Raw genomic sequence first — 27,571 nt, 5'->3', positions numbered from 1 at the left:
GGATTTTTTCCTCCCCAGTCGCGCCCAATCGAATGTGCTGCTCGCGCTTTAGTATTTTCCAGCTTTGAGAGGAGGACTGGGGACTACGCGACCTATGTGGTCGGTTTACAGTCATTCACATATAAGTGAAAAAAATACCTTGTTCTGTTGAGGATAAAGAAGTAACGAACTGAACGTAGCTGCAATGAAAGAAATTTCAGAGAAAGAAGTATTCAAAGATTTAGGCTTCGACAGTACGGGTTTAAAATCCATTGAGGTCTGAATTTTTTTAGAGTTCCTTCTCTGCGATTTCTTTACTATTAGGTTATACCTAAGGATCACTTCGTTACATGTTTGTGTGTTTTGTTTGGCTCATTTACGTAATTTTCAATGCAGTTGTTCTATTCTGTTTTTGTGAATTTTTCATTAATCAATGTCTAAGATTGAAATCATTTTAACTTCTCGTTCCTATATGATTTCCTCTTTGTTTCTTTCCCGCAGCTTGTATCCTGTGTCTATGTAGAATATGTGAAAAAACACACCGGCTGCTGGGCGTTACAGTTGTTAAGCTTGTACTGTTTGAGAGAGGGTGGCTACAAGAACAGCGTGCAAACCAAGATTGATCATTGCGTGGCTCCGGATGACACGGGACTTGCTATGGACTGCGCATGCTTTACTTTCCTTGTCCTACAGTATCGTGTATTCACATCAGATTATTTCAAGCACGTGGTGCGTGATCACAGAGAGCAGTCAGACATGGCCAGCAGGTCAGCGGCAGTTAAAAATAGATATGTTTCGCACTTCTAGAAGGGGGAGAATAGATATGGCAGCAGCGAGAGCGCATGCTTCTTCTAAGTGATACTGTTACAGGAATCTGCGTCACGAACCCAGCCTTTGTAGTTTTTTAATGGTACATTTCGTCGTTCTTACCTTTGTACCCCCCCCTGAAAATATCTCTCCATTTTCAATGTCGTCATTGATGCTGATCAGGACTTATACGACTTTACTCACAGATAATGAAGATTTGAGAAATTCTTATTTGTATCACAGTTATAGATAACGCCTTATGTGGTCTCGAGTCTTTATTGTGAATTTTATTCATGGATGTATGTTGGTTTTCTTCAGGGGTGCTGAGTTAGTTGATGAACATGTTCGCGCACAGTTGGATGCCGTGAGACGAGAGGACAAAGGAAAAATGGATAGAATTAGGAAATCGTAAGTGGAAGACTTGTTAACCTTGCGGCCTTATTAGAAAAAACCTGGAAACTCATTTTAATGCGCCTAATTGAGGGCTTAATCAAGCGCACTCGAGATTTTGTGCCATTCTACACTCTTTTGAATATCTTCAATGGTTTGGTAAAGCCTCCAGTTTGACTACTGCAGCTTAGTATAGGATTGCTGTAGTACAAGTCTGGCCGAAAAACTTCAGAAGCGCCAGAACCGTGCGGCTCGTATATTGTTGTCTGCCCCTTATGATTGTAGTGCTCTAGACCTGTTCCGTAGACTTCATTGGAAAAACCTAAGGAATCAGAGGCTTTTTGCCAAAGCCGTTATGATGTTCAAAAATCTAAATGGACAGACACCTTATTATTTATCAAATAAATTCATCTTTCGTAATGATGCTACTAGTTATAGATTGCGAAATAGTGAAGTGAGGCTGGCTCTTCCGCAACCTCTCCCCTCCCCCTCCCTCTCCCCCTCCCCATCCCGCTTCCTCTACCTCTCCCCTCCCTCTTCCTTTCCCCCTCCCCCTTCCTCTCCCTCTCCCTCTCCCTCTCCCCCTGCCACATTGTAGTGTTACTCAGAAGATGAGATGCCACACTGTGAAAACGCCAACTTTCCACTGCTCGTTTTAGCTTGGTGCCTCGTTGTAACTGACAGTATTCTAATATTTTTACAACTTTTTTTTGTTGTCTTTGTCGTAAACAAAGGCTACATAAGCTGAAACAGAAGCTGGCCAAGTTACACCCGACAGGAGTGCAGTTCGAACCACAGTCACACTATGAAGGTAATATAGTCTGTAATGCCACCGTTAGTTTTTCAGTTTTGGAAAACTTTCTGCCAGAGACTCGCGTAGTCAGTGTTTGCTTTACGCAGTTTTTTATTTAAAGGAGCTTGCTCAATCGTGCACCAGCCTCAGAAAACTTAAAGCTACCAACCGATAGACGTTTTGATTAAATTGTCTCTTTGTCATCCACTGTATTCGTAACAATCGCCGCATTTGGTTATCATTACTTTCGCAACCTGTTTTGAAGTGTTGTACATGTAAAGAATTCGGTTCTGAATTGATGTAGATAAGGCATGCGTCATTAATTTGGCTTGGTTAACAATTGCTCTTATCATACCCGAGTTAATGCTTGATTTCTGAACAGTTCCATCATGGCAGATTACAAACCCGTGTTTAAACTTGGCTAATTATTTGTCACTCTAGCGACAATTATTTGTCACTCGTCCTCCCAGTTAGCTCAATGGATAGACCGCTGGACTGTTGTGCGGGAGGTCGAGGGTTCGAGCCCCCGGCCGCGGACCAACACTCAAGGTCTTAAAACAAGTGTGAAGAATATGCTACCTTTCTACAAAATCAAGAAATGGTTTGATATTCTAGTCTTCTCGGATAGGGACTAATAAATGGAGGTCCCGTCCCCTGCAGGGTTAGGGTAGGAGACGTTAATTTCCCACACACGAGATTACTGTGTGATGGATGTCCTCCCCTGGGGTAGGATGGGTGGGTTGGGTTTTGGTGGGTGAACCTAGTAGGGGACTACGTGTCCTATTGTTCTCCCACCTGTACAAAGTACAAATCTTTAAATACAATAAATACAATACAATACAATACAATTCCATGATGTGGAGCTTAATTATCTTAATAATTCCTTGTATATTACAAACCATTTTTTTTGGCTTCTATTTCTTTGTATTTGATTGGTAGCGCTTGACTAATCCCGCTCTGGTTTCTTTTATCTTATGCAGCAATTTACTCTGGTGATTACAAGTGGTTTGAAAGTGAATCAGAGGCGGAGTCTGAGGGCGAATCGGTCACAGGGAGTCCAACGCATGACAGAAGTCGCAGTCCCGCTGAGGCAGAAGGAGGTCGAGGTGTAGCTGAGGAGATTGGAAACAAGGGTATGTCTTCTGTCTATCGAAAAAGGGACAAGAAAGAAGCAAAGAAGATAAAAGAAAAGAAACGAAATAGAAAGCGTACATTGCCGAAACGTCGAGATTTAAAAATCAATTTTAACCCTGAAAAAACAAAAGCCTTTACATCTTACCATCAGCATGTATATTCTCCCTACTGTTCTCTATACATTTCCTTGAGTGCAAACAAGAAGAATTTGTTTGATAATCAAGAGCTTTTTTGGTTGGTGATCATTTCCTTTATTCTCCTGACCTTAATGTTTGATTCAGGGGTGATATTGTAAGGAGAAATTAGATGTTAGTCACACGTAGGTGTCAAAGGGTTGATGAATGGTGAAAACTTTCGAGATTTATTCAGATTTAGCCGAATTCGCGGCAAGGACCATCTCTTTGATGAGTCCACTTCATTAATCAGACCGCGTCTGAGCATTCCACATCAATTTTAACTTCAGTGGTTACCCTACCCCCTACCCCCCTACCCCCCTAACCCCTATCCCCCTACCCCCTACCCCCTACCCCCTACCCTGTTGCTAGAAACGTTTGAGAATGATTTTCTCACATCCTCATTTTGTTAAAACAATTTTGATCACAGAGAAACCAAGCGAAGTCCCGGGAGAGGCCTCAGGAGGCGCAGCCTCTGGTCGAAAGAGTTCTAGCAGTTCAATTGACAACGAAGATGAATTCGTAGAAGTTTGCGTCCCGGAAGCGCGTGGCGATGACGGCCAGCAGGATGGGTTCGTCTACAAAATTACTAAATGGTGGAGTTGGTTGTATTATTATATCGCTATAGCTGTGGACAAAGTCATCGACTTGTTAAATGACATCTCAAAAGACTACAGAGAGATAGCCGGCCAGCTTAAGAGAGAACAAAAGGAGAAGAGATTCGAGAGGCTGCGTCTTGCTAAGCTCGGTTACGGAAGTGTGCGCATTCGGTTCGGTGAAGCTTCGGATCCCGAAGCAGATACGAAGGTGCGTGTGAGGATACTTTTTTCCTTGCATTTTGTAACCTACATTCAATTCATTATACCCTAAAATCAGTACGCATATTCTCTGTTCTTTTCTCTATACATTTCCTAAGATGATGATGAGGACAATTTGTTGAACGAGCTTCTTTAGTTGCTGTTCATTTCCTTTATTCTCGCTACCTTAATGTGCGATTCAGGGGTGATATTGTAAGGAGAAATTAGATGCTGGTCTATCTTAGGGGACAAAGGGTCAACAAGGTGGATATGAATAAAGGCTGATAGTTTCGAAAGAAACTGTTTGGGGCTGAGTCGGTGGGAGTAACTAAATAATTTCGCTCCGACGAAGGGCTAACGCTCGAAACGTCAGCTTTTGTAATCGTTAAGGTGGATATGAACTTTACAAGAAACATGGCATTGAGATTTTAGTCGCCTGCTTATTCTCCCGGTCTTTCGATTGTTGTGAAGAGAGGGCAATGCTCTGTGGGTAAAGAGCGATGCCTGGTGGCTGTATTTAAACGTTCTCATGGTAAATATCCTCGAAGTCCAAGAATATGTTATGTTAATTCATATAGTTTACAGTTAGAAAGAGCACGAAACTAGTGTGGCTTATACAATTGTAGGAGATTACAGCCTAGATTCCACCCCACCCTCACGCGATATTTTAACAAGTTGTTATTTAACCCGCAGAGTATGACGTCACGGTTTACCACGGAGGACGAGGACGCATGGTCTGCGTCAAACTTCGATCTGGACGATGCCGACGGAAGCGCGAGCTGGCGTAAATCCAACATGCGCATCTCTCGTTTAACAATAGCCTTCGTTTACGCGCTCTTGGCAAACACCGACATCTTGTGCTACATGCTGATGATTTTAAACCACATGGTGTACGCTAGCGTCTTATCGTTGCCACTTCCTTTCTTGGTGTTCCTGTGGGGCATGTTGTCCATCCCCAGGCCGACAAAGATCTTCTGGATCGCCGTAATGACGTACACACAAGTTGTAATCGTTTTTAAGTATCTTTTCAAGTTTCAGTTTATCGAAATCGTTGATTGTAATCCGTCTGACGGATTGGAAAAGAACAGTCCGTTGTGTACACCAAGAATAATTGGTATTGAACGGGATGGACACACGTCTGCTTATGATCTGCTGTTGCTCTTGGTGCTGTTCTTTCATAGATATTCCTTGAAGGTAACATTCTCTTTTAGTATGGATATATCAACAAAGTTGAAATTGTAAATTGGCCACCGTAACGATTATAAAAGCTGACGTTTCGAGCGTTAGCCCTTCGTCGGAGCGAAGGGCTAACGACGAAGGGCTAACGCTCGAAACGTCAGCTTTTGTAATCGTTGCGGTGGCCAATTTACCATTTCAACTTTGTTGATATATCCAAATTATTTCGTTACCCCCGCCAACGCAGCCCCAAACAGTTTCTTTAGAAACTATCAGCCTTTATTCTCTTTTAGTAGTTGTGATCTTGCTTGAGGATACTAACGTTACAAGATATGGTTTACGGAAGGGTCCTCAAATTAAGAAACTAACAAAACAAAGCAAAGCAAAACAAAACGAAACAAAACAAAACAAATCAAACAGGGTCCTCAAATTAAGAAACTAACAAAACAAAGCAAAGCAAAACAAAACGAAACAAAACAAAACAAATCAAACAGTGGTAAATGCAAGAGAAAAGTCATAAATAACTATATAATTTCAGACTGGCCACTCTTAAATGCAGTCAGTGACTCTGTTTCTCTCATTTGGTTTCCTGGTGGACCAGTAAAACTTCCACCAAGTTAAGAATTGGCGAATGCGTCTCTGTACGTTCATCGAGATGTGAAGTACGGGGGAAGTTTGAAGGGCACGAGAGGTGTCTAAGGGTTGCTGAAGGCGCAGACGTCATCAACATCTACTTGGGAGATATAAAGCAAGCTTGTTCAATTAAATTTGATAACACAAATTTACAAGTTATTATAATCCAGCTTTAGATAAAAGGAGATTCTAATTGCAGATCAGCTTCACCGAAACATTTCTCGTATTTTAAAGAACAGGTGGATTACAAAAACACCATAAAATAACTGTGTTGTTGAGCTATCGAACTAATAAAAATTGACTGAAAGGAATAATCACCAGATATTAAACTACGTCGGAGGCCGAGGCATCAACCGTTTGCAGTATACCTCATATTTATTTTGAGTGACAGCCTTTAAATTCTCAACCAACCGTGCCAGCCTTAATATTTGCATGTTCGAATTTAGGTTCACGGTTTGTGGAGAGACAAAGCGAATCGAGAAGAAGGCGAGGATACCGATGAGCCGCCAATGTCACCCATATCACCAGGTATTTGCAACTAGTGGGTTTGTAAAAGTTTTGAGTGATATAGCCGCTAAAATGAGAGGCGAGGCTGAGAGAACGTAACCACTAAATTTTTTCATTCTTCGCCTCCAGAGCGCCAACGTTTGGAGCCAGAAACTAGAAGTTTGAAGTGCACGGTTAATAGTAATTTTTTCGTCATTATTTTACTAGGTCCATTGAGTAATGTAAATTCTGGCTCTATTGTGCTGGACAGATCATCTTCCATCGAGAGCAGCATATCAACTCAGCATTCGCAGGTTTGTTTTAAGTGTCGCTCTTGTATTGTTCACCTGCGTAAGAATTCTGGGAAATCGACACTACCACCGCTAACGAGGGAGGGAAATATATTCAAACTAACCGTCCTCACAGAGGGATTCTCGCGATAAAAATAAGGTTATACCGTCATTTTCGTCTACAGATATTTGAGACAAACCGGCGTAATGTGTCTGTAGGTTCAAACGCTGATTTCACCTTCCTTTATTCATCAGTAGAGAAAACATAATACGTAAAACAAGTAAGATACTAATCTAGTTTCTCTTTAAGACGACCAATGCGACGGATGGTGAAGGGAGACATAGCAAGCAAGAATGGTAAATTTAACTCGTAACATTTTTGTTAACTTCAGATTCAACTATGGCAGATTTGTCTATCTTCATACGTTTGTCAATTTTATTCTTTCTTCAGTGGATTATGCCATCCTGTGGTTACTTTTCTGCGTCGTATTTATGATCCTGAAGTTGGCTCCGGTGCTGTGGATGTTTATGCTATGATGTTCGCGTGTCAGTTTATTATCTTCATCATAATTGTGTTCAGTTGGTCAGCTTTCTCCTCTCCTGAGGTAAGGAATTTCTGAGAATTATTTGCATCAGTATCAGCTTGGATTATGAATAACGCTTACAACAAGACCGTAGGTAGTCAGTGAAGAGTGCGGAACATTTCAATACCTCATGATTAGAAAAAGTCTGGACGCAAAGTCAACGTCTATGACTGGTGCTGATTGCTTTCGAGAACAGCTTCAGAAAGGGACTGCTTGAAGGAGTGCAAGTTACATTTTGATATGGAAATTTGCAACTAGTAAAACACATCAGTTGCTACCGATTTTAATTTACAAAAACGCGAAAACATGATTGATATTGTGTCGAGTAGCGGTGCGTTCAGAACACCGAAACTTGATTACTCTTGAGTGTTTTAAAAGTTCGTATGATTTCCCTTGACAATGACCGTGTCTGCTTACCGGGATGTGTGATGTTAATTGACATGTAAAGGAAACTTTTTTCCTCTAAACGGGCATTTTCTGTCAATCCACGTAACTTTATACCCGCCAAATGTGCGTCTTCTATCGATTAAAAATGGAATATCTTTTAGTACAAGATTTGCTCTTTTCTTATTGATTGCTCTGTGGTATTACTCTTCGGGAAAAGAAATAATATGAGTTAAAACTCACGTAGCAGTCTTAAGACTTAAATCGAGAATTAACGAGAAATGAATATGAGTCAGTTGTGCTTAATGTATTTTTGTTCACTATTCTTCTTTCTTCTCTTGTGTTTGTAGCCGAAACCGCAAGCGCAATTCATGCAGATAATCGAACAAAATGTGGTAAGTTGTGTTCTCGTTTTTCTTGTTAGCTTAGATACCAAATCACGAAGAGTAATTTCAGCAGGCTCATGCTGAAATTACAAATGCAGATGAATTTGAAGAAGTGTTTAAGACGTCAATCCCCACCCAAATACGGAGAAATTAAAAAAATGAAGGCTGTGTTGGTCCTGAATACCTGGTAGATAAGAAAGGATGATCCTCCTTTCTTGTCGAGTATGCGTATTCCATTGCTCAAAAGAGGACTGTTACAGACAGTACTTGGTCATTTAACGTCGTCCACTCTGTAGTCTTCTCGATAACACTCAATCTAGCCAGCGCTCTCGTAATTTTTCCACTTTGAAGACTGTGTCGTTGAATGAAAACGGTTGGACGATTTGTTTCTCAGACATTATCGAATTAATATTTCACTGAAATTTTTTGTAGGTGCCGAAAACCTTTCTTTACATGTTGTTATCACAGTTTTTCCTCATTGTCATTGACAGGTAAGTCTGATTTTCTGGACTGGAAGTGCTTACTGTGCAACTCTTTGACATTGTTGTTTGTGCAAGTGGCGTACGCTTTAACATTTTCTGTTAATTTTTCATGGCAGATATTTGTATCTACGGAAGTTTGTGATTGCAAAGCTGATATTCAATGTTTCCTTGGTGATTTCATTCCACTTGTTCATGTTTTTCATCGTGCCGCTTGTTACGCAGAGGTATGTAAGGAAAGAAAATAAAGATCTTCACTCGACGACGGAGTGCGAAATATTTCGTCTTAGTCATAGCTCACAGAAATGTTTCGTAGTTGCTGATCATATCGTTTTCGTAAGGACTTGTTAAATGTAAATCGAATACATCAACTACAATGTACGGTAGTTCGCTAACGACTTCCTTGGATTTCGGTGAGTAGAGAATTCTTCAGAGAAACCCGAGAAGGCTTCTGTTTGAATCGTCACATATGGTATCAGATTTAGTATTGCCCAAGCTTTAGTCGCAACGTTTTTCGACGTCTTATGTTGTTGCTATAATTTGTAAAGGTGGTTGAAGTACATTTTGAGAAAATCATCAAAATCAGAAATAATTGTACGGTACATGTTTTGTACTCTCTCAAGGCCTTTTATCGAGAACATTCCAGCAATCTTCATGTACATCTTCATGTGTATGTACTTTGGCCTGTCTGCCTATCAAGTGCGTTGCGGTTACCCAACCAGGATTCTGGGTAATTTTTTGACAAAGAGTTATACCTTGACTAGCGGAATTCTTTTCCAGGGGTAAGTCTGTTTGTTGTTGAAAAGAGTATTTCTTGGGTCGAAATTTATCACCCAAAATGTTGCTTAATGATCTGTTACGAAATTATTTTAAGATTGGGTTATATCACCTGTTTTATTATTAGTTTCCAGGCCATTCCCTTCCTTCTGGAGTTGCGTAGTGTGTTGGACTGGGTTTGTACAGATACCACGCTGACCTTGTATCACTGGCTCAAAATGGAGGATATTTATGCTAACATTTATGTCTTGAAGTGTTACAGAGAATCCGAGAAGGTGAGAGTAGTTTTTCCAGTAGCAGTCCCCTGGAGTTTTTGAATGAATAGCTTTTGAAGTAAACTTGATCCAGGAATAGAGAACTGTATACAGGTTAATCCGTTCCTTTTCATTGTTGTTTAGACATGGTTTCAAGCTAGGGGCCAAAAGTATTGGACCATTAGCAAATGGGGCTTAGGTGGACTCCTGGTGGCTCTCTTGGTGATCGTAATATGGTTCCCTCTTTTGTTCATGTCCTACATCAATTCTGTATACACAAGTAACCTGCCTCAGGACGCCACGTTCACACTGTCTATCGGAGGATACCAGGTCTGTGCATACTTAGCCGTAGGTTGACTTAATTTCCCAGGAGTAATCCTGAATTAATTAATTCCCAAAGTAACGTGAATTCATTTCAGCTTACCATGAACACAACGCCAGCCGACGAAGGTCTTATAGTATCTGGAATCAGATGCCAAATCCCGTGCAGACATCTTGCTGGCTCGCTTTGCTTCAGGCCTCAAACTTCCAAACACTCGTGCCGTAAGGTTGATAATGAGGGCTTGCTCTTGAAGTAAGGAGAGAGCTGTTCTTCGGGTGAATTAGTATTTTCTGTCCAAGTCAAGGTTCAGTACTTCATTTGAGGTTTTTATGGTAACCTTTCTTTCCGCAGCCCTTATTCAAAGTGAGCGCGCAAGAGAAATCTTTGAACGTGTTGTCTGACAAGGAAATCGACAAGATAAAGGCCGATCGTCCAGGAGGATATTCTGAAACTGAGGTACTAACTTAACTTTGCCTTACAATAATTGCTGAAGTCCCCTTCAGTCGTGAAAGATAATCATATCCTTGTAAAGCAGATACCCCAGTGTTAGTTCAGTATTTCGAGAGATTTGGTTTATCTAGCCAAAGGGATTTTTGAGAAGCAGCCGTGATGCGAACGTCCATAAGAAAATTTGTTTAATTTTCTCTCGAGTCCATTTAGCGATCTCTGAACCTACAACCAGATGCAAAAGTAGTTGAGACATATTACTACCACAAGTGAAAATTGTTCACAATGTGATCTAACATAATGTATCCCCCTATTCCCCCTTTGCATTGTTGCAAGCTAAGCAGTACCTTATACAAAACTTCCATGAACAACTTTGACTGGGGAAAAAAGGGTAGCTTTAAGTTTTTTGGCTCCTAATTTCTCCCTGGCCATCGCCATCCGATGAAGTCGTTAAATTCTCTTTTTGCTCAAGTTGTCTAAATATTTTTGCAACTGGTCGTAGTTTGCACTTCGAGTGAAGACGGTGCTTATCAAAACACGAATATGTCATTCCAGCCTCTAAATGGCTCATGCGGGAAGGCTTTTGATAGGAGTTCTCAAGGTGGTGGAGGGAAGTACAACTACAGCCTCCTGCTTATCAGCCTTTTTTGTGGACGTTCACATAGCCTTAGGAACGATTTGCTAACCTCGTATGTTTCTCTCATAGCTGGAGACATTCTTCCAAAGTTTTAAAGGGAGAGGCACAGTGGTTCAAGTGAAGATCGTGGGTAATTCTAGCTCCATATGGACCATCAGTCCGCCGTCACGTGACCTGATGACCAAGTACCTGGCAGACAACAACGTTACAATACGCTTTAGTTATGAGTTCACAAGGTGAGAGCTGGGCTCCCTGTGACCACTCTCGCATCTTCCCTTATTCTGCGAGGAGGTTTTCTGTTTTACGAGCGGCGAAGCCACTAGAAACAAGCCGGTGAGCTAGGAGCTCCTTGCTGGCTCGTTTGTCATTTCTTTGCCGCTCGTATAGCAGCGCCAGCGAGAACCTGCTGTTACGGCTGGCAATTAGATTCATTCCACTTATTACCTCCTCTATAACCCCTGTTTGAGAACCCCGTCTCCTGTCTTTTCTGCTTTGAAGAATAATAAATCATAAAGATTTTTAATTTCAATTACAATTAGAGAGAGAATATGGTAAACTTATCTTTCTCTTATTAAAGCTGTTCATTCATTCCGCCCCACTGTTCATTTCGTTCTATGCTGGTTTAATGGTGTGTCACTTTAGCTTCTTTCCTCATTTGTCATCAGAGAGCCTAAAACGGCCCTTGCCCAGGAGACCATATCCGGTGTGACCCAGGTTCTCCTCGACAACTCCACTAAAAGTCAACTGGCTGCTATGTTGGAAGGGAACTCAACCAAAGATGACGTGTGAGTAAACCTGCTGTATTTTGATGTTGAATATCTTTACAGTGATTTTTTTTTAGTTGGCTCCTTATTAATATTCCTTTTTTTTATCTTACGTTGCAATCTCAATGTTAATTGACAGAAAAGTGAGCTCAAAAATAAAAGCGAAGATTAATGATATTCCCAACTAACACCATAACGAAGAAGTAATGAGTCAACTCCTATTCCAGTTCTAACGGGCTTTTGAATTTACCGAAGCGCTTGTGTTATCAATGTTTCCAAGTTCCGTTAACTGCTTTTCCACTAGCACATACTAAAAAACAACAACAAAACCAAATATAACAACTCGTTGGTCTGCAAAACATCAACTTATTTCCACGAATTCTAATCATTTTGTGATTTAATTTTTGTGTTTTATTTTCAAGGTTGATTAAGGACTTGTTCCCAAGCTTCGTACGCGTCCCCGCCAGCGGCTCGGTTACTGCGGTCTTAAATAACGACAGAGCTAACTTCGTGACGTGCCGTCTGCGTATGCGATCTAAGGGTATGTTTGATTGGTGGGAACTGACACAGAAGAGTCCCAATCCCCTGTTCGGTGCCAAAGACAATGTGCTGGAAATGATCACATTCAACGACTTAGTGCCGCCGCTGCACTTCTCATTCTTCACAAGCACTGGGTAAGATCTGTTATTATTGAGTTTCCTCTTTCACTCTCCAGATTCTAATATGAATTCCTCGCTATGTCTGCCATATATTTCATAACTTTCGTAGTTGATTGGAACATTTAAATGAAGGGGTGAGAAGGGAGAGGCGAGGTGTCATAGTATCCTTTTCTATTGCCTGTTGGGTTAAAGAGAACACGGAAGCCTGTTGATATGGTCAAATATGTTCTGTGATTTCAAGCGTTTTGTCGCTAATATGTTGATCCCGGATTCAACTGTCATTTGAAAGAATCATATGTACTTCCTCTGTTTGTTCGGAAGCAGGGAACCATGATGGTGTAGTGGTGAGGCCTCGCCTCCCACTGCCCTAGCCTGGGACGACTCCCGACATTATATGCGGGTTGAGTTTGTTATTGATTTCTGTTATTGCTGTAAGATTTTTTCTCTGGATCTTACCATTTGAAAACCAATTTGACCTGGAAACTTTGGACAGGGAGCCATCCTTTTCGATGCGCCACTGCTGAATTATTCTTAATTTTGATCATTTTGTCTTTTCGCTCTTATTCTTCAGGATAATCGGACTTTATGTGGGTTTCGTTTGGTTGGTTGGCAAGTTTGTCCGTCTTTTTTTTACTTCCATTTCGTACCGTATCATGTTTGACGAGATGCCAAACGTAGATAAAGTTCTCAAGTTGTGCCTGGATATCTTCATGGTACGGGAAAGCAAAGAACTTAAGTTAGAAGAGGATTTGTTTGCCAAGCTCATGTTTCTGTACCGGTCACCACAGACGCTCATCAAATGGACGAAATACAAACGTAATTAGTGACACGTAGAAAGGCAAAAGCTTAGAAAGAACTCACACTTCGGTTGAATTTCAACTTACATTGGAAACCAGTCGACAGAGGTTCACTCTCGAACTCCTTTCACAATCGTAGGTTTCATACCAATTCCAATTTCCCTTTTGTCTGTTAATTTGGTTTTAACTCGCATTCTACAAGAAGCACACGACACAAGTATTTGTTATTTTATTTTTTGCTGAAGAGCACCATTTAAAGTGCTTTTCCATTGTGAAAGTTCGTAAAGGGAAAACGCTGAAGGAGAGATTTGGGCATAGCATTTTATGCTCATTGCAGCATATAATTCATGACAGCCAGAAATGATTTCAGTAAATTAGTTAAGTCAGGTTGGGAAATACAATTAATGGGTATGGAACAGAAACGAAGAAATAACGGTAAAGTAAAGTATGATTAATTGGATACTTTCCAACGACTAAAAGATTGTTAAATCTTTCCTGTTATAATTCAAAGTTGAAGATCATAACGAGGAATTTTCAAATACATTTTCTAGAATGGAGGGAAACAAGATGATATCGAATTTATGGGGAACAATTATAACTGCTACATGCTTCTTATAAGCAGAGAATAAGTACATGGTTATTTATGAAATTATACTTTAAGAGATGTTTATCGTAATCAGAGATAGAACTTAATATTTATGGAAGATCCCGGAAAATCACAGAGATTTTGTACACATATTCTACCAGGCTATTTTTGGAAACTCAACAAATAGACAATTGTACAATTTTCTAACTACTGATGCTTTTTGAAATTAGAATACTTGGGGTGGCTAAGTGGCTATGAATGCCATCTTTGAATCCCGAAGTATTTTTTTTTAACTAACGGCCATTTTGTCCCCTTCAGACTGGAAATTTCACCCATAATGTACGGAGCTATTTTTGTATTTGAGAATACTATGCGGTTCTGACTGATTGGCACCTTGATGATTCGAGGAAAAAAAATTGAGCTATCCTCAACTGGAAATGTACTTAATACAGCTATACTTTTTGATAAAACTGCTCAATTGGTATTTCGTGTGTGATGTTTTTGGACTGATGATTTCTCCGCAGGCGGTTAGAAGAGCACTAATACGACAGGGGGAGGGGAAGGGAGACCGAAAGTAGTCCTGCAATTCCCCACACCCCTCTCGCTGAGCAATAGCATAAAACTGCGTAAAGCCTTAGCGCGCCATTTCATCGTTGAACGAACAAGATCTGTTTTGTACTTCGCCCAAATTTCTATTGTAATAACCCCGTAGCCCTTCGATGAAATTTCTCCACTGCTAGGCTTTTGGAGAGATGTTTCTAAGCAATTTCTTAAGTTGCACTTTGAGACAGCCAGTAAAACCGTGGTAATGGGTCTACATGCTTTGCTTATTTTGAGTTGTTCAGGAAATAGATGTTATTAAAATTCATTACAGAAAATGTGACCCATTGTTTTACTCCTAGACAACGTTATGTCCTTGTGACTGTTTATGGTCTACATTTTTTAAAAAAAAAAGCGATAGCAAGAAGTGGTTCGGTAATGAAACATCATATTTAGTTCGTTTTCAAATTGCTCACGCCGAACACTCCCAAAATTTACTTCGCATACTATTGGACGCTATTATTTTTTATTCTCAAAGTTGAAGTTGAGTTTGATATTTGTTCTCGTCCAGAAAAACTTTTTCTTTGGGTTTTTTCGGTTTTACACCTTCAACAAAATAACACAAATTCCAATTTGGCCTAGAAACAAAATATGGAATAGACACAGTTTGGTTGTCTAAGCCAAATTACATTAGAGCATAGTTAGCAGACCCCCGCAATCAAATCCAGTACGTAAAAGCGTGCTCAAAATCCCGATAGTGCACGCTGATGGCGTGAGCAAATCGCTTCGCCAGAAATTTTTTTTTTCGCGCGAGCGGCCATTGTTAGCGCGGGGAAAAATAATACATTTCGTGACAATAATGGATACAGAGACTCGACCTACTAGTCCCAAAACGAAGACAATTTTCCGACCTTTTCCCTTGGGCTAGAGTTCTTAAATGAGGCAGAAAAAGAGAAAAGCAACGGAAAAGAAGACTCGGCATCAGGGCCGTCACGATTCGCTTCAATTGATATTGTTGTCCATTTTTCGCGTCGGATTTCATGCACAATTCCACCGGCTATGTCCTAAAACAATTGGTTCATGCTTTCAGCTGTACACTATCGAGTTATGGAGCACGTGGGAAGTTTGGAGAGCACTCAAGAAGCTGGAGTTTCCCTCGCCTGTTGCCTCGGGCAACTCTTACGCTTCTTTTGTGCTCTCCAAACTTCCCGCCTGCTCCATAACTCGATAGTGCACGCTAAAGCATGAACCAATTGTTAATTAACCGATTTCTCTCGTCATCCTTTGCTTCACTGATTGCTAAGTTAAACATAATCAAGTGAACACGTGTTAGCGCCTTTGTTAGTAATGATTCGTGAGTAGTTCTTTTAATAAAAAAATCTGTTTTCCCATGAACTCCCGTTCACTTTACGATGGAGATCTACTTCTACGTCACACCGAGGGTTACTATTCGGTTAGCAAGAAATCAGAACCGTTTATCTCCATCACGTAGCTCTCTAAAACTAGAACAAATCTTGGCGTCAAGAAATAAGATTAGGATAAATCATGCTGATTTCATGAAATATTAAACCAGAAGTATAAACTCATATCAATTTGGTGTTTTCTCCAGTTAACTGTTTCTGCTTCGAAAGCTAAGAATCACAAACTGATCGGACTAACTAAATCCACGAATGCAACTAAAAAAAGTTTTTTTTGAGTCAATACATGGTTTATTGCAATTACTGATTATTAGCCGTGAGTCCAAACTACAAACACTTGCGCGTAATCATAGTTATTGGGCCGTTTTCTTTATTACGCCTTGGTTTCCGTGCGTGAAATTAAAGAGAAAACGTTTTGACGAGCCGATCTCATTTATTTATTTATATGGAGGTTCCACGTACAAGTTTTTGTGATGGCTCGCTATCTTAAGCCTTAATTATTTTCTGTGTTCTCTTCAATTTAATTCTTCTCTTCGAGAGCAAGCATATTTTCTTAAATAGAAGAACAATTTGGAAATCGTCCTTAACGGAAGTATTTTTCCAAGTGACGCATTTTAAAAATTAATTTCACTTGTTTTTTTTGAGTCATGAAATTAACTGAGGGAAATCTTGTTTTTTCTTCTCTGTGAAAAAATTAAGCAAATTTAATAACTTGCCTAGCAGGTGGGAATGCTTTAGTTTCGAAGTATAAATAAATAGAATAGTTACGCGCTTGTCAAGCAAGACTTTTTTTCACGCGCATTCGAGCACAAACTTGAAATAAATTTCGTCCTTTGACTAGCCATAGAAAGCGATATATTAACCAAAGAAGTTAGTGAGATAGCTCTGTATGGAGAATATAAGGCTAAAAACCGATCATTACAGAGTCTTCAACCGCAGTTTTAAACTGAGATTGATACCTTGGTTTGGTTTGTTCGACAAAACCCACAAGAGTGGTTCCGATTGGATAACAGCGCGTTGTATTAACTCAATTTATCAGTATCTTCCAATCGCCTGGGGATCCAATTGTTGCTTTGTGTTCCATTGTGCTATTTATCGCTTATTAGCGCCGTTCCACCGCTAATTAGCCAAAGAGAGCTTGTAGAAACAAATGGTGTTTTGCTTTCGTAAAATATACTGTTCTCTGATAAGCGAATGCTGTGAGAGGCGACCAAATGTGACAAGCTTTAGTGTGTATCACGAGTCGAGACTCTAACACCGAAATCGACATGACTTCGAGTCGGGGGTTCGCGATATTTGTTGCGTTCATCTTCATGAAATTTTACTTTTCTTCGGCAACTGAAGTAAACATGGAAGGAACAGGCTACATTACCCATGATTTTCGTTCAAATATCGTCGCAACCCTAACGAATCATATCACATTTTCGTTTAAGACGTTCCGTCCTTCTGGATTAATGCTTTACAGCAGCGGATCTCAGGGAGATTTTATATCTATCGAGCTCATTCATGGACAATTGAGGTAGGAATAGTTGATTTTCAGTTATTGTTAAATTCGAAAAAATTGGCAATATTCGATATTATCGAAAACGATGTTTAAAACATCGAGGCATAGTTTACGCCCAAGAATAAAAAAGCTCTTAAACTAAACATTGTTAGAAACGAATATGTCCGCAAATGAGCATATTTTGTTCTGAAATTAAGGCTAGACAATAGTTAACGCAAAAGCTGCGTCGAAAGGTTGCTACTCCTTTGAAAATAGTTTTCTGTCAACTTCAGGGAAGTTTGTCAAAAGTTTGTGGCGTTAAGCCAGGTAAACAAAGACCAGAAAACTTGTATATCATGTTTTAATTGCTTTGAAAAGAGGTGAAAATTAGTCAACTAAAGAAGTGAAATGTTTTCAATTTGAACAAAAGTAGTTTATCAATAGCTCAGCGTTTCTAATAGGCCTCACAGAATCGTTGATAATGTATTGTTATCTAGGCGCATATCAAGCCTTCTATTTCACTTAGTGACTAAGAGATGCGAATTGATTCTTGGTCATCGGCAAATAGTCACACGCTTTTTCTCACGTAACTTCGAAGTTGGCCAAGAATTCAACTTAACCTATAAGGACGGTCCATGACGCTTTCTTTGGCTAAATTGAATATCACTCGGCTGTCGAGGAAACCTTGTTAGATTACTATAGTGGATAGAATAACTTATTCAATTAAACATGGAGTCTATCGCATTTAACAAATCTGAGAATGTTTCACAAGTTCCGTTCATGAAAACAACCGTTGGCAGTGTCGTCAAAAAATTTTCAATGGTGATTTCTTAAAATGAATGACTGCTATGAAACCCAGATAACAGTTTCCACAGAGAGCACATGCAGGAAAAAAGTTTTTTCTCTAAAAATTGTTTTGCAATTCCCAGGTGGTAGCAGAGTGATTAAAACGTGAAATAAATCTCATCGTTAGAATTTGAAGATTTGAGCAGGAAAAAAAATCTTATTTGTTCTTGATCATCCTTTTTGAACTAAAATCGGGACTTTTTTCTTTTCATTTTGAATTAATGTTCTCTATATATGCAAATCGCGTATTTGTAAAGAAGCCTGCACAAAAACCCAGTTAAAATACTCTTAGCACTCTTTGTTTACCTGCTAAATAACACAATGAGTATTTTTTGTAACGTTTTGGTTTTAGTCACCTGTTTCAGGAGACACAGACAAAAAAATTCCTCTTTTGAAAGAACCTCTCCAAATTTAAGAGATCTTTTTCATGGACAATAAGTTATGACTGAAATAGAGATAGATCTAGGAATGATTGCCACAGAGGACCGTGCCCAATTATCGCAATAGTGCTCGTCGAGACAGTGACGATGGATCGAGATGTGTTGTGAATTTTATTCTTTCTTCAATCATGAACGTCAGAGGTAATGTTAGGAACAGAACCACTAAATTAAACAGATGGAGAATTTTCAAGGCTACAGAAAAATATTTCAACACCTCGGTTGTCTTTGATAACACATCCCTTCCCAGACACACGGCAGACTTTGCAACTTTAAGGATGGTTATCTCATATCTCTTCAGCTTTTTTCGTGGAAAGGGAAACCCTTACTTGGGAAACCGAAGAACGCTATACTGGTATTTTCTAAAACAACTGGGTCCACAAGTACAACTAAAATCTACTTAGAACTCTTTCCATGCAATTACCTCCGTGACTGTATTGATGGCAAAACAAAGGAAAATTTAAGATGGGGTGGTTGAATTTAACGCAAGCTGATGGAAATTGCGTTAGACGAGTCCAACTAAACCATCCCGTCGGAAGATCCCCTTAACACAAAAAAAAACTTTAAGTTTTCTTTTATATATTTCAGCTGCCTGCTTGATTGTGAATGAACACGTCGCTTTTGTATTGTTACCGGCGATAACGAGGTTTGTTGATCATCATCATTCCGTTCAGAGCGTCAATTGAAACTACTGTAAGAAATTTTTAAGATAGTATCACAAGAGGTTCTTAATTAAACAAATTGCAGATATTAAAAATGAAACTCGATGAAAGAACCCTGAATAAAAGAAATGATATTTTCTTTCCTTGCGCCGTCAGAGTATCAAAGAAAAGCCATTCAAATAGTAGTTTTAGGTTATAGCGGGCCTCCCCCGAACTGCGAACGAGCGGGGCCCCATACTAGAGGTAATATGAGAAAGTTGAAAAGACTTAAAAGACAGAAAAAGCGACAAATAGCGTAAGAAATTTTTAATAAAAAAAAATTTCGCAACAACACTCTAAAAGAATTCTTCTGCAAACTATGCAACGTTCGGCTTTCTCGAGAAACAGAACACAACCGACAATAATTGCTTTGTTGATTAGAATCGGTTCTAATCAGCAACGGTTGTTGGTTTATATCATTATCATTATTATGTCTAAGACTGCTCCACGCAGAGTAACGAGGATAATTGAAGTCGCTATAACTACCTGACCTCCTTTGTTTAATTGACCTCGTTTTGATGTCTTCCTCGCATTTTATTTCGATATTCACGTCAATTTGTGGAGAATCTGACCGCTGGTGAAAGCAAAGGCCTTCAAGGTTTAACCGCCTCCCGGTTAGCTCAATGGATAGAGCGCTGGACTGTTGTGCGGGAGGTCGAGGGTTCGAGCCCCGGCCGGACCAACACTCAGGGTCTTAAAATAATTGAGAAGAATTTGCTACCTTTCTATAACATCAAGAAATGGTTAGATATTCTAGTCTTCTCGGATAGGGACGAATAAATGGAGGTCCCGTCTCCTGCAGGGTTGGGGTAGGAGACGTTAATTTCCCACACACGAGATTACTGTGTGATGGATGTCCTCCCCTGGGGTGGGATGGGTGGGATATAGGGCGCACTTAATTTGGAGCCTCGCTCTGTTGTGCGACCCTCACCACACTCTGGTGAAAGTGATTAAATAAAGGTCGTATCTGTTCACTGTAGATGTACCACGATCGTGACTTCATTTGATTGCCGCGCTAAGTTCAAACGCACAGGACGCTTTTGTCATTGATGACCTCAGTAGTATGAAGAACGTTAAAGTGTCATACATGGAACAAGTAATTGGCCTGGCCCACAAACGAATTCTCGGCAGTTTGGTTTGTAAACGACCTAGGTTTCTCTATTACGACCGCCCTACGAAAGTTTCTCTTCTGCTAAATAAACGGTATTCCTTCCCAGCTCTAAAATAATAATTATATCGTGAGACTATGGAAATACTCGACAGTTAGGAGAGTAACTGAGAAAAAAAACTTCATTTCCAATGGTGTTTTACTTTGCCGGTCTCCGTTGTTATGACGGATAAACAAGGACTTCAGTTGTCCTGTTCCTTTTTTTTTTTTTTTTTTTTTTCCTTTTGGTTTTGCGATGATGTGCGCGTCAATAAAACAAAATTATCAGTAATTTACTACAATTAATCATTTAAAGCGTGGTTTGTAAACAACCACTTAATTAAGAAGCTCATAATTTTTAATCTTAATTGCTTTACGTGCTCGTAAAGCAGTGATATAATTTAATTAGGGTCGTCGTAACTGACGGTGTTTTTCTGAACCTGAATGGAATAATCAAGTGAGGAAGAACCGCCCATATAGACAAAACTTTTAACATGAACTTCACATTATTCTTTTTATGGAATTAAACTAAGTTTTCCGGACACTTTCAACTCTCCGCTCTCGTGACCTAAGTGCAGATTATATTCCGTTGTTTGTTCTTTCACACCTGTTTCAAATGTTTGAAAGCTAGTTCTACTTCTTTGCCGGAAAATAATTGAGGAAGCTTTCAAGTGGCACCTCGATGTGACTTTCTTTCCTCGTGATTGTTTCCGATGTTGCCCAAAAAGTCTCATGATCGAAAATCCTCCCTCTGAAGGTTTCATCTTTTTTGCCTGAAAAGTGTTTCTCTATATGCACATCTTCTGTAAGGACTGACAAAGCTGTATCCATTTTATCTCGCCATGAATGTGTCTACATTACAGAATAAACAAAGCTTTTTAAAACATCCGCAGGAAAAGTAAGATAATCAACTTTCTTAGCCTAGTCAGATTTAAAAAAATCTTGAAGAACAATGAACATCGAACAAATTTTTCAACTTTTATCTTAGTGATAGATAATAGAAGCAGTTATTTGCAATTGAATTTGAGTACAAGGTTTAAATGTTTGAAAATGCCGGATTGTAAAACGCCTAGAAGAGCAATGTACACGCGCTATGGAAGTGATGACATTATTGTTATAATTATCATTATTATCATTATCATTATTGAATTGAACTTTTTAATTGAACAGGCCAAACTAGTGAATCCTGGTCCAAGAATTTCGTTATTGCAGTTCTGTCTCTTTGGTTTTCTTTGTTTTTTTTTTTTTTTTACATTATCTTGCCGAAAAGCAAACTGGTTTAATTGATATACTATTTAGGATGTCACTCACTGATAACAGCCAAAATTACAAATCCTTAGTTGTCCAAATCATTAGTCTGCTTCTGGATCAATTTGCTGGAGAGAAAACTATTTGTGAGAATAACATGGCATCTTGGCCAAGGACACAACAGAGTATTAACTTCCTCGAATCGTATCCATTTGGCTAACTCTTGGATCCCGAAAAAAAACTAGGTTAACTTTAAAACAAAAACAGACCAAGCAATTTCTGAGATGGCGACTTCTCGTTAAGACGCTTGGAATAACTTGTACTTATGATCCTTCCGTCAGGTTTACCATCAATCTCGGAAGTTCTACCGTATCAGGAGAACACTCAGTACTTGTCGGAAACAACTTAGCGGATAACAAATGGCATGAGGTTCAAGTGGATCGTAATAAACGAACACTTGTTGTCGCTGTTGATAAAGTTAGAACCCAAACAACCACACCAGGCTCTTTCGTTCGTCTTGATCTGGATTCATTCCTCTACGTGGCAGGCCTCGATACGAGTGAGTCTTCTAATCTGGACGGAGCACCAACTACACCGAATTTTAACGGCTGTTTGAGGAATCTGCACTTTGATTTTAAAGATATTTTATTTTGTGCCAAGGTTGACCTTATTGAGTGCGAAACACATGGCTTCTTGCGCTTCTACTGTCCAGTCAACGGGTACGTTCCGGTCAATTTTCCAACCCCAAATACGCATTTGAAACTCAATAAGGCCTCTCCTAAGAATTTTACAGTGGAACTCAACTTTCGCACTTACTACGGCAAAGGTATTTTGGTTTACAAACAAACTTCTAGCGCACGCCTCTACCTTTCCCTGGTATCAAGCAAGCTTGAACTTGAAATAATTGTGGGAACTGAAAAACCGGTCAAAATCAGTGTTGGGGAAGATTTGAATGATGGGATGTGGCATTACGTCATGGCTGGAGCAACGCGCAAAGAGCTTCGGTTGAAGATAGATTCCAAGCCAGAGCTTCGTCATGAAAACCCCTTGTTGGAACGAATGGGTGATTTCCGAAGTCGTGTTTACATTGGCTACGGAACACGTAGCGATGGATTTGTTGGCTGCATGCACCAAATAAAGCTGAACGATGAATTAGTAAATTTGAAAGGATTGTCCGGCTCCCGTGTAAACGGGGCGGTCATTGACCAATGCAAAATTACCAGTAAGTGTTTTCCAAATCCTTGCAAAAATGGTGGCCGCTGTTTGCAGACATGGGAAGCTTACACTTGTGACTGCGAAGGGACGTTTTACAAAGGAAGCCAATGTGAGGATCCTCTTTACCGTGCCACATGCCACGAGTACAAAGTATTAGGTATGGTCCAGGATGCGTATTGCAAAGTGGATCCTGATGGCACTGGACCTTTAGGGGCCTTTGAAGTGTTGTGCAACATGACAGCCTCTGATGCAGCCAAGACAGTCATACACCACGACAAGGAGGGTAAATATCCCGTAACGCAAGGTGCCTTGGACCTCGAAAGCTATTACTTTCAACCCATTAAGTATGGAACTGACCTGGCCAGCATCCGTGCATTGATTCAGCGTAGCGGAAGCTGTCGCCAGTACATCAGTTATCACTGTTATAATTCAAAACTGTTGAATTCTCCCGTTGGTCCTGAGAATGTGCAATGGTTATCGAGTACTGCTGTTCCACAAAATTACTGGGGAGGTGCGAGGCCTGGAAGTGGCAAGTGCGCATGTGGAGAGACGAACAGCTGTACAGATCCTTCAAAATATTGTAACTGTGATGCCGACAGCAATGACCGGTGGAGGGAAGACTCTGGTAAGTAGAATTCAGCGGCATTGCTATGGGTATCGTTGAATGCATTCAGGCCCAGTTACCTAACAAAATAAATTAACGCGGCTTCGTTCGCAGCATTCTTAGACATGAGAGAAGAGACCCTCCAGAAACTATTGTATTACATTACTTTTGATATTCAAAGATGCATTCAATTTATATCGGCCCAAGGACTAACTAATTTAATTTTTGAAGACTAAATCACTCTTTTCGCTCAAATTCCAGTTCACATCTTCTGAAACAAATTCACGTCCATGGTGATCTTTGCTTTACAGGTTATTTAGACGACAAATTATCATTACCAGTGAATATGTTGCAGTTCAATTCGGATGCCAAGGACTCTTTCTTCACGCTTGGTCCATTAGAGTGCTTTGGAACCGGGGGTCGCGCTCCCGAAGTAGTGAGCAATGCGAACTTTATTTCGTCCGCTTGCAAATTGGTCAACCCGCCCCCGACAGTACATATTGAAACAACCACTGGCCCATCCACTGCTCCCAGGCTGCAGATAAAAAAAACCGACAGCACTACCACAAAAAGTCCAGGTAACAATAGAAATTCGTTGTCTTCCCCTAAACATCACGTTACCATGACGACCACTATCGCAACGAATAAAAACTCAACCCTGGTGACGTCAGTGTTTACTCACGAACCCAAGAGCACTGGTGTGACAGTACATTCTTCCATTACCACAGGTAAATCTGGCCTGACAGTGCACACAAGCATCACCACCAAAGGAAAGACTGTCACGCTGCCTCCTGTCACGCCAATGGAAGACGAACCGAAGAGGAGCCGCAACGTGACTGTTATTACAAGAAGTAGCATTGACTACATCACGCGGGTTGAAGGAGGAGTGGTTTACGATGCAAGGTTTATAATCTTGGTAACCTCGTCCGTATTGGCCTTCATTCTTCTCATTTGTGTGCTTATCTTCGTTTTCCTGAAGCGGTCTGGTCGCAGGTATGTGTGTTGCATTTCCTGTAAGAGCTTCAGAAGGAACAAGAATATCCCAGATATTGAGGTGTATCGCCACTCGGTTCGCACGGATTCACCGGATGTGGTCCAGCTGGATGAGATGGGGCACGGCACGATGGAGGTTGGGGCCTACAATATGAGTAACGGCGCCACAGTCTACCACTCGGTACATCGAGACTCGCATGTCAGAAAATATGTGTCCTTTTCAGCTTCCACCTCTAAGCTCTGAATTCAGACTGGATATCAAGGTATCTCTTCTTTATCAGAGACACGATTCACCTTCAGAGCTTTAATTTCAACCATTCAGTTTACTTTAATTTCATAAAGCCCAGGTTACTTGTCGACCGGCGGAAAGCATAAGATACTAAAGTATCATCCTAATTTTAAAGAGTTTTCCGAATCATTACTTTAATTTTCGCCCCCACTAGTTGCATACCTCTGACTAACCGTGTTCGAGGTCTGTAGTGTTAGTTACATAAATAGTTCTTCCCGCACGGATTTATGGCCTAAGTGCGAAGTGTGTGGCCATAATTCCGAACGGAAAAACGAGAACATTTGGTCATATCTTTGATTTCCATTACAGGGGAAAGATTTCAATTCAAAAAAACTTTTCAAGTTTAACATGCCGTACATGAAATACGGCCCGCTAAGTGGGCCAATCGTAGGGCACTTACTAAAGCGTTTTTCAGGCGGCATGGAAGTACTGAGTGGAAAGAGGGATTATCCCTTTAAAACTTCATCCTCCTTACCTTCTTTTTCTTCCCTTGTTTTTTTGTTCATTTTAATTATTATCGTTGGTATTTTCACAGGAATATTTTAGATTGACTTTGTCCATGAAGTTTGACTTATGCTGTGATAGAAGAATTTTGTTTTGACCAAGCACAAATAATTTGAGGTTTATGAGGAGGATTTGCTGTTGTGGCTCAGGATTGCGTAATAAGGAACTTCTCACGATCGACAACAAACCACATAGAACAAAAGGGCGATGGTGGTCGGAGTGTACACGAATATTGCAACAGACCGCGTGCGAACATCTGGCAGGGAAACACACATTCCAGAGTTGGATTAGAATAAAAGGAACCCCTGGAATCACTTTTTTCTCCACTTTTTTGTATCAGCTTTTTGCTGGGGTAGTATGCAATGGTCTGGAAAAAGTTAAAACTTGTGAGAATTGTTCCAAAACGATCAGCAGTCTGTCCCAAAATGCTATGCCTGCACCTATCACACTCTTAATATTTTCGTTTAAACTTCTGCCTAAGCCGGACAAATTCATGAGGGTTTCTGTAGGTTGATTAAGAAGTATCCGAGCAGTGGGATAACATGAAAGTAAGAGGCCAAGGACCTTTGCTTTGAGTTGAAATTATCATAAAGAAAAGTTGCTGTAAGGTAAATAATTACCTAACGATAGTGAAAAATTATCCTCGGCTTAAACTGATTGGAAAACGTAGCAAACGACCTGGTTATAAAGGACATGCTTGAACTGTTGGATGGTGGTATCATTAAGAACCAGCAAGAGAATATGAACTGTTGATATGTTCTTATAAGTACTCATAATAGCTAGATCTTGCCGTATGACTGTTCACAATAATGGTAGGTATAGGAAGTCAGCGTAATCAACCAAATCTTTTTCGAATAAGTTAATTTTAGTAGAATTATCATTGTTACAGATAAAACAAGTTCAAAAGAGTAATGATGAAGTTTTTGTTAAACGGTTCAAAACCCAGCTTTGGTTTTGCCGACAAGTTTCCACGCTGTAAGATAATTTACGGATAATTTTTGTAAGATAATTTACGGATTTAAGGTAGCGTTGAAAACAGCTGGTGTCAAACATTTTTTTTTGTCAGTTATGCACATGTAAATTTGTGTTACCGATCCACTCTTGAGTCATTCGGAGCTATTTAGAATAATGATTGTCATTTCCAATTCGACACAGCAGATAAACTAAGTCGTATCTTCACGAAAGTGCTGAAAACTACCGGTAAAATATCGCTTTTTGTTGGCCTGTTATCAATCATATCTTCTTTAAATGTTTCGCTACGGATATGGTCTTTTGCCAATCAATAGGCTGACCCCTATTCAATTTTGAGAAATTATCGATAACGTATCATTCTATGCCTCCATTTCACGATCATTTTCTTTCGCGGATTTCGTAAACCATTCAACTCTGTAATAAAAATTGAAATCACAGTTTTGTTGAAACTGCTGCACCTCTAGATTTATCTGGTGTTGATCTCAAAAGTCCATTTTAACAGATACCACCCACGAGATAATGACCTTGCACTCTTTACTTAAAATTTTTCTTTGTGCGTCTCAGTCTACTTTTTAAAACAGTTGATTGCTTCAACTTCACTTTTTGTATCTACTCCTGATTGGCAAGTTCCGCATCCTGTAATAGCTGTATTGTGCGACGTGATAACGTAATTAAGTAAAGGTATCAAGTAAATTGTCTTCTTCCTCATTTTTAATTGTGATAACGTAAAATTGAAAGTTAAACATAAAGGGCCGATCGTTTGAAAAGCGGTACACGTTTATTGAGGATTACAAATTAAACTTCTCATTTTTTTGGCCAACTTTTTATGCAATATTATCTAACCGTAGGACAAAATTGAAAGGCCGAAAAAATACAGTAAATAAAATTGTTTGTAAAAGCTACAAAACTAAATCAAAATTTTAACGGAGTGTTTGGCTCAATCGTGCTCTCGAAACCTAACCCTGTTACGAGCTCCTCACCTCCCCACTCCCCCCCCCCCCCATAATTATCACACATCTTAATTCGATTGAATTTTCCTTGTGTCAGTTGTCCTGGTAAAAATTTGACATTGACTTCTTTGCCAGAAGGGGACAAGGTGGCTAAATGTCTACACTATTTGACGCGCTTAATTATGGACCGAGGGTCATTGTATCGCGTTCTCAAGTGGGACACTGCCTTCAAAGTGCCCAGTTCCCCTTAATACGCTGCAAACTACGATTAAAGTGCAGTGTTGACCTTTCGTAGATCCATGAACATCATGTGGCCGGGGGGGGGGGGAAGAAAAATTCTCGATGGCTTCATTCTATGCAAAACGGTCAGGATAGATGGACCATTAGGAGTTAAAAAAAGATTGTTGCCTCAGGTCTTTTAACTGAAAAGACATTTCAATCCCTTGCAATCTCCCAAGTTTGCAAAAACGTGTTTGTTCGGTTTTCGCTA

General features: G+C 40.0%; 2 protein-coding genes across 5 annotated transcripts in view; both read left to right on the top strand.

The window, feature by feature from the left end:
- The window catches only part of LOC111335869 (piezo-type mechanosensitive ion channel component 1-like), a 32,808-nt gene extending 18,590 nt beyond the window's left edge, over positions 1 to 14,218 (top strand). For all 3 annotated transcript variants that reach the window (XM_088755355.1, XM_088755354.1, XM_088755353.1), the window contains 21 exons: positions 481 to 746; positions 1,105 to 1,194; positions 1,911 to 1,987; positions 2,950 to 3,102; positions 3,707 to 4,083; positions 4,767 to 5,267; positions 6,329 to 6,410; positions 6,597 to 6,682; positions 6,969 to 7,015; positions 7,110 to 7,263; positions 7,977 to 8,021; positions 8,445 to 8,503; positions 8,611 to 8,718; positions 9,115 to 9,273; positions 9,396 to 9,543; positions 9,667 to 9,852; positions 10,196 to 10,300; positions 10,998 to 11,164; positions 11,594 to 11,713; positions 12,115 to 12,366; positions 12,923 to 14,218. In XM_088755355.1, coding sequence (XP_088611481.1) covers positions 481 to 746; positions 1,105 to 1,194; positions 1,911 to 1,987; positions 2,950 to 3,102; positions 3,707 to 4,083; positions 4,767 to 5,267; positions 6,329 to 6,410; positions 6,597 to 6,682; positions 6,969 to 7,015; positions 7,110 to 7,263; positions 7,977 to 8,021; positions 8,445 to 8,503; positions 8,611 to 8,718; positions 9,115 to 9,273; positions 9,396 to 9,543; positions 9,667 to 9,852; positions 10,196 to 10,300; positions 10,998 to 11,164; positions 11,594 to 11,713; positions 12,115 to 12,366; positions 12,923 to 13,175 — 3,435 coding nt within the window. In that variant the 3' untranslated portion in view covers positions 13,176 to 14,218. The remainder of the gene's footprint in view (positions 1 to 480; positions 747 to 1,104; positions 1,195 to 1,910; positions 1,988 to 2,949; positions 3,103 to 3,706; positions 4,084 to 4,766; positions 5,268 to 6,328; positions 6,411 to 6,596; positions 6,683 to 6,968; positions 7,016 to 7,109; positions 7,264 to 7,976; positions 8,022 to 8,444; positions 8,504 to 8,610; positions 8,719 to 9,114; positions 9,274 to 9,395; positions 9,544 to 9,666; positions 9,853 to 10,195; positions 10,301 to 10,997; positions 11,165 to 11,593; positions 11,714 to 12,114; positions 12,367 to 12,922) is intronic.
- A 2,531-nt stretch (positions 14,219 to 16,749) lies between these two features.
- Positions 16,750 to 27,059, top strand: LOC111335882 (contactin-associated protein-like 2). 2 transcript variants are annotated; one of them, XM_022941879.2, is made up of 5 exons: positions 16,750 to 17,211; positions 21,896 to 23,394; positions 23,685 to 23,951; positions 24,102 to 24,629; positions 25,191 to 27,059. In XM_022941879.2, the coding sequence occupies exons 1-4, from the start codon at positions 16,961 to 16,963 to the stop codon at positions 24,608 to 24,610; spliced, it is 2,526 nt and encodes an 841-aa protein (XP_022797614.2). In that variant the 5' UTR covers positions 16,750 to 16,960; the 3' UTR covers positions 24,611 to 24,629; positions 25,191 to 27,059. The 2 variants fall into 2 exon arrangements, with proteins under 2 accessions (XP_022797614.2, XP_022797613.2); XM_022941878.2 differs by having other exon boundaries at positions 16,753 to 17,211; positions 23,685 to 24,629.
- The last annotated feature ends 512 nt before the right edge of the window (positions 27,060 to 27,571 follow it).

This window comes from Stylophora pistillata, chromosome 3 (assembly GCF_964205215.1).
Source record: "Stylophora pistillata chromosome 3, jaStyPist1.2, whole genome shotgun sequence".
NCBI classification, from domain to species: domain Eukaryota; kingdom Metazoa; phylum Cnidaria; class Anthozoa; order Scleractinia; family Pocilloporidae; genus Stylophora; species Stylophora pistillata.
Note: the sequence above shows the minus strand (reverse complement) of the source record. Positions and strands in the feature narration are given on the sequence as shown.

Coding starts and splice junctions, on each gene's coding strand:
- LOC111335882 (XM_022941878.2), top strand. CDS start 16,961: ATGACTTCGAGTCGGGGGTTCGCGATATTTGTTGCGTTCATCTTCATG. Junction 17,212..21,895: donor CTCATTCATGGACAATTGAG/GTAGGAATAGTT, acceptor TCCTTCCGTCAG/GTTTACCATCAATCTCGGAA. Junction 23,395..23,684: donor CCGGTGGAGGGAAGACTCTG/GTAAGTAGAATT, acceptor TTTGCTTTACAG/GTTATTTAGACGACAAATTA.